We start from the raw sequence: 6463 nt of genomic DNA on the forward strand, positions 1-6463 counted from the left end.
ATATATATATAAAGTGTAGTATATATATATATAGAGATAGATAGATAAATAGATAGATAGATGGTATATATATGATATATATGGGATGGTCATATTGCCAGTTTAGCCAATAAAAACACACGCACTGTATATTTGGTGTTAATTTGCTTCAGCTTTATATTACATTAATCTTAATCTTATTTCGGCCAGAGTTCTTTCGTCACACTTCTATGACCTCATCAGTGGTCCTTTGTTTCCTTCCTTCTTATGTGTGTCTCACCTTGCTAACTATCAGCCATTTTGTATATATATATATATATATATATAGAGAGAGAGAGAGAGAGAGAGAGAGAGATAGAGAGAGAGAGATAGTATATAGATATATATATTTTATATATATAGATAGTAACTATATGACAAACTCCTTCACTCAAATCACTTTTATTTTGCTTTAACAATTTGGTTCATGAAAATCCTTCAGAATATCATCAAGAAGAATAGTATCAAAAAAATATTTAAGTCTAGTAGCCTTTTTCAGTGAACCAGTTGCTTTAATACAAAAATGGAATCATTTTTACAACAAATAAATTGTAAATAATATCAATTTTTGTCAGATGATCTTCATTCACCATTGTAGTTACATTCTACTTAGTGGCTTTGTATCTCTACCTTGGACTCTAAACTTTTTCTATACCAGCTAAAACCTTTGCCTTTTAACAAAGTATTATGCTTGATAGAAAATCTTTTATCTTTAAAACAATTGTCATTATTCTTATGTATATAAAAAATAATGGCTGCATTACCAAAAAGCAGCCTTGAAGTGAACTGAAATTCTAAAGCAGGTTATCCCATTGAACCTGAAGAACAGAACTTTCTTCATTTTGTACTGCATTGTTTTAGATGAAACACTGTTTATTTTGGTTGACATAGTATCATATCTGATGAAAATAGATCCAGTTAAGGAAAAGAATAAAGTTGTGTAGATTGTATAACCACAGCTGCAATCCAACTCACCATGATTGTGTTCACAAAGAAGAAATCACTTCAGTCATACGATTTTTATGCAAACATAAACAAGAGTGACTTTTATTCTGTTGAAAGGCACAGGTAAAGCTGTGTGGTAAGTAGTTTATTTCCTAACTACATGGTTCCAGGTTCAGTTCCAATGCCTGGCTCCTTGGGAAAGTGTCTTCTACTATAGCCTTGGGCTGACCAAAGCCTTGTGAGTGGATTTGGTAAGTGGAAACTGAAAGAAGCCTGTCGTATGTGTATATATATATATATATATATATATATATATAGAGAGAGAGAGAGAGAGAGAGAGAGAGAGAGACATACATGCATAGGCACAAGAGTGGCTGTGTGATAAGAAGCTTGCTTGCCAACCACATGGTTCCAGGTTCAGTTCCAATCCACGGCACCTTGAGAAAGTGTCTTCTACTATAGCCTTGGGCTGACCAAGGCCTTGTGAGTGGATTTGGTTGATGGAAACTGAAAGAAGCCCACCATATATATGTGTGTGTGTGTTTGTTCGTCCCCAACAACAACTTGACAATCAGTGTTGGTCGTATTGCATCACTACTTGATATCCTGTTTCTTATTTGCTTTTTATTCCCCTTACTTCAAACTGTGTGGATACTACTGGACTGACTCGGTGCTTCAACTTAAGTACCTAATTCAACTGAATCTCAATTATTTCTTACATACATATATATTTATAGATATATATTTTTGTATAATTATATATTAATATAACAATACATAAAAACAGGCTAGAGTTGAAGTGCTCAGCATGAGCTAGAATTCATATTATAGTAAGAATGGATACATAAGGGTGGAAGACCACAGGAACAATACCGTATATCCAACGCAAGAATTAATATGTGTGTGTGTGTTCAATTCCTTCAAGAATCAATAAATAAAATTATAGTTTTCAGTCTCTAAAGTGTGCAAAAAGTACGGTAAAATAAAGTAAACGGGTATATATATATCGTTGTATATACCTGCTTACTTTATTTTACCGTACTTTTTACACACTTTAGAGACTAAAAACTATAATTTTATTTATTGATTCTTGAAGGAATTGAACACACACACACACACATATATTAAATCTTGAGTTGGATATACGGTTTTGTTCCTGTGGTCTTCACCAGGGGGTTTCTTTCAGTTTCTGTCTCACTCCACTCACAAAGCTTTAGTCGGCCCAAGGAATTGAAGACACCTGTCCAATGTGCCACACAGTGGGACTGAACCTGGAACCATGTGGCTGGCAAGCAAACTTCTTATCACACACCCACGACTGTGCCGATAAAAAATATTTTTAGGAATCAATTTATATTTCTGCAAAGTATAGTAGATGTAAATAAAATTATAAGACGAAACTTGGAGCTATGTAACAACAGTAACTTTAATCCCAACCAAGAAACCCAAAGCGTCAGACAGTATCAAGGTTTAAAGCTCCTAACATGTTTTTACTGCTCTTCAAAATTATACACAAATTAACGAAATGAAAGGATTAAAGCTACACAAGGATTAAAATATAGCAAAAAGTTAAATATTTTTTATGCTAGTGCCAAGTGTTTCTTACTGGGCTTTGCATAACTAGGCCGTGGTCGAAGACGCTTGCACAGTTGAATCGAACTTGAATCATGTCGTCTTAAGTAAATACCACGGGATAATTAGCTTGATAAGTTTGCATTAAAGAAACATTTAGCACTAGCATAAAATATCAAACTAAATAATCTTCTGTTATTTTTATTTTAATCTGTATGTAGCATTAATCTATTTATTTCATTGAGGTAATGTATTGAGAGATAATAACAACAAAACGTCTGGTTAAAGCCCGAACAGTGTATACACATCTGTAACACACACACACATACATACAAGCACCACTGTATTTGCATTACATAACTACACACACTAAATGAGGATTCTTACATCTACTCATCATAAATTTATAGGGAAGGGTATTATGATTGTTACGTCCCTGCCTTTTTCAAATGACACAACAGAAGAATCAACAAAATACATCTTGGATTCTTAATTTTAATTACATCTCTGAAAAGAATTAAAAACAAAACACGGATGATATGAATCACTGTTTACTGCTAACAGATGGATACAATGAACATGCTGCTAGATTGTTAGAGAGCGAGAGAGAAAGAAAGAAAGAAGAAAAAGAGGGAGTGCAATGTGTCAGCAGAATGGTTACGACTTACATAGTATTATTTCTTGCACTTCAACAACAACTACTTTACCACAACCTGTAGAGATTTGTTTATAAGGAGATGAATGTGTGTCAAACACATGTATACGCAAAACAATTGTACATGCACACACTTACATGAATGTGAAAGAACATGTTGATGTATAAATAATTAATAATTATATATTATCTATAACTAACTAATACTGATAATGTATGTTACATTTTTCAATACACTTAATTAGACATTGTTACGTGTGATAAGATTTAACCTATATACATAGACGTTCAAAGCAAACATAACATACTCCATACGTCTAATTGATTCACGCGTTGAGAAGACGCATCCAATATTCGGTTCTTCCGATCGTACGCACGGTATTTTATGTCTCCACTTCGATCTCCGTCACAATTTGCTGACAGTGGCATTGTCGTCATCGTCATTTGTACCTGAAACAGTTTAGGCCAGATAAAATGCAAGCAGTGAAGAATTAAATATAAGGAGTCCAAGAACACTAATTGACCGATCAGTTACCATTTCAACGGAAGTGCGCTCGGTCAAAGTAATTAAAGGGAAATAAGCAGCACATTGGCATAGAAATCACAGGTATTAGGTTATCACATTAGACACAGAACCACTCTCACACACGGGTACGTGCGTACATACATATATCTATATATATATACATATATATTTATGCATTTATTTAAAAATGGTGGCTTTAAGCGTGTATGTGTCCGCTTCAGCGATTGTTATTCTTGCTGTGGTCCTCGGTGAGTTGTATGTATTTACTCTGGACAAAGAGATCAGAGCACGCAATCTACGCGCCCAGTTTCTCTGTTTTCTAGAATGTGTTATTCTTACTATGTCCGTGATTATATGGAGAACGTTTGGAAGTCGCCGGTCAGTGCGACCCGATAGCAACTATGTTGGCGTTGCATCTGATGCTAAAGATGTTGGCCAACTTCAACGAAGGCGTCGAGATCAAAACATTCGCGCTAAGATTGAGAATGAAAATACCTACCTGTCGCTGGCTCTGCGAATCTTGTTGCTTTTTTACTTAGGAAGCTGTCATTTAGCATTTGCCTGCAACATCTTTTTGATGGCTGAGAACCCGCATTGGTTGTCGATGCTTACTTATGCTACTTTCGGTTCGCTTATCCAATTAGTTACAGCACTGATTATTATAGAAGCCGTCCATTACCTTTTAAAATTGTTCTCCAAAAAGAAAAAGCTATTCCTAATCAGCAGTCGTCGTTGGCGTCATCTAATTGTGGTCACTTACACTATCTTTATCTCTGGCCTCGGACTTTACCGCGCCGCACAATTACCCACAGTCAAATCTGTCAGCATTCCTATTTCGAAACTGCCGAAATCACTTGAAGGATTCCGCATTGTTCAATTAACAGACATCCACTTGGGGCCGACAGTTGGTAGACGTAGGTTGGAAGATGTTGTGGAAATAGTTAACAGTTTAAAACCAGGTGAGCATGTTTTATTTGTTTATTTTATTGAAAGGATTGATGGTGACAGAGATGAAGGACTTGCCTCATATTTCTGTTTTTTTTTTTTTTATTAGACACGGGGTCAACTTTTTGTAAAGGTAGCAGTATTAGTTAGTCATTGAAATCTTCTCCAATGCATTACATGTTCTTATTTTATCGATGCCGGTGAATTTGAATTGAATGCAGTGGATGCTGAAAAATAAATTGACTACATCACCTTAATTATTTCCACTTTCAACTAATATTAATCCCGTAGTGGAGGCTGGTTTCGTGTTGGATTTTATTCCTATTTAAGATTGCTGTTATTATGGGAGGTACTTAGCGAAAGGATTGCAATCAAAAAGCAAATGCTTTCATATTTCAGTATTTAAAGAATGAAAGTAAATTGATGGGACCCGCGTTGTACAGTAGTTCCCTTCGTTTATTTATTGATAGGATGGAAAGTGGGTGCACGGCGTTACTACAGATGCAACGGTGATTCTTTTTAAAAAAATGTATTATTGATTTAATTTCTTTGGGAAACTCCTTTGAGTCAATAGCAATATATTAGTTTTCTAAAGTCCTACGGAATTCTTCAGTACAATCATAATAATTTTTTTAAATACTATTTTAAGTGTTGGGTAATCTTAGAATAAAGTGAGCCGTTTCATTTTCTCTAATTTTAACTCTCCTTTCAGTTTTGCAAGGCTTAGAATTCCTTTCGATCTCATAACTGACAGATATCGTTAAGAATTTTATATAAATAAAGATTATTCACATATAACAAGGAGAATTTTTGGTCAATGCTCATCTATTATGGAACAGCAAATCCATGCAATAAACACAGAGCACAACTAGCAGTTCTAGACAAAGTTAAGGTTAGGGAAATACCATGCAAAGCGAAAGCTACTAAATTACTAATGGAAATTCCCTTGGGGAAAATTATAACTAATTTTCGTGGAAGTGAAAGGGCGTTGTACACTTCAATTGTGCGAAGGGATTGTCGGTAATATTAATGAAAATTGGCTTTCTGTAATATGTTGTAGTTGGCTTTGTGTATTGTGTGTGTGTGTTTGGAAGTTAGATTTTTATCTACAGTGGTGTTATCATTGATTGCTTTGATTGATATTTGCAGTCAATTGTGCGAAGGGAATAGATATTGCGAATGACGTTAGCGACGAGAGAGTGATTAATACCTCAAGGATTTCATCATCATCATCATCATCATCATCATCATCATTAGGTCGGCGAGCTGGCAGAAGCGTTAGCACGCCGGGCGAAACGCTTAGCGGTATTTCGTCTGCTTTTACATTCTGAGTTCAAATTCCGCCGAGGTCGACTTTGCCTTTCATCCTTTCGAGGTCTATGAATTAAGTACCAGTTACGCACTGGGGTCGATGTAATCGGCTTAATCCCTTTGTCTGTCCTTGTTTGTCCACTCTGTGTTTAGCCCCTTGTGGACAATAAAGAAATAAGAATCGTTAATGATCATGAATGTAAAGATGGAATGGTCATGGCAGGAACCCTTTTAATCATATATTTGCTTGATCAGTGTTGACTTTCATCATCATCATCGTCATTTAAGGTCTGCTTTCCATGCTGGCATGGGTTGGACAGTTTGACTGAGGGCTGGCAAGCCAGAAGGCTGTACCAGGCTCTAACCCAATCTGGCAACGTTTCTAAAGCTGGATGCCCTTCCTAACACCAACCACTCTGAGATTGTAGTGGGTGCTTTTTACGTGCTGCCAGCACAAAGGCCGGTCAGGCGGTACTGGTATCAACCACGCT

The 6463-nt window shown here is 35.8% G+C and overlaps 2 protein-coding genes across 3 annotated transcripts in view; one reads left to right on the forward strand and one right to left on the reverse strand.

Annotated features, from left to right (window-relative positions):
- Positions 1 to 4354, reverse strand: part of LOC106876913 (uncharacterized) — a 24303-nt gene extending 19949 nt beyond the window's left edge. For both annotated transcript variants that reach the window (XM_052973842.1, XM_014925662.2), the window contains exon 1: positions 4216 to 4354. The gene's annotated coding sequence lies outside the window, so the exon portion shown is untranslated. The remainder of the gene's footprint in view (positions 1 to 4215) is intronic.
- LOC106876911 (transmembrane protein with metallophosphoesterase domain) overlaps positions 2882 to 6463 on the forward strand; it is a 24299-nt gene continuing 20717 nt past the window's right edge. The window contains exon 1 of the mRNA XM_014925661.2: positions 2882 to 4675. Within this exon, the coding sequence (XP_014781147.1) occupies positions 3904 to 4675 (772 nt within the window). The 5' untranslated portion in view covers positions 2882 to 3903. The remainder of the gene's footprint in view (positions 4676 to 6463) is intronic.

This window comes from Octopus bimaculoides, chromosome 17, assembly GCF_001194135.2.
Source record: "Octopus bimaculoides isolate UCB-OBI-ISO-001 chromosome 17, ASM119413v2, whole genome shotgun sequence".
NCBI classification, from domain to species: domain Eukaryota; kingdom Metazoa; phylum Mollusca; class Cephalopoda; order Octopoda; family Octopodidae; genus Octopus; species Octopus bimaculoides.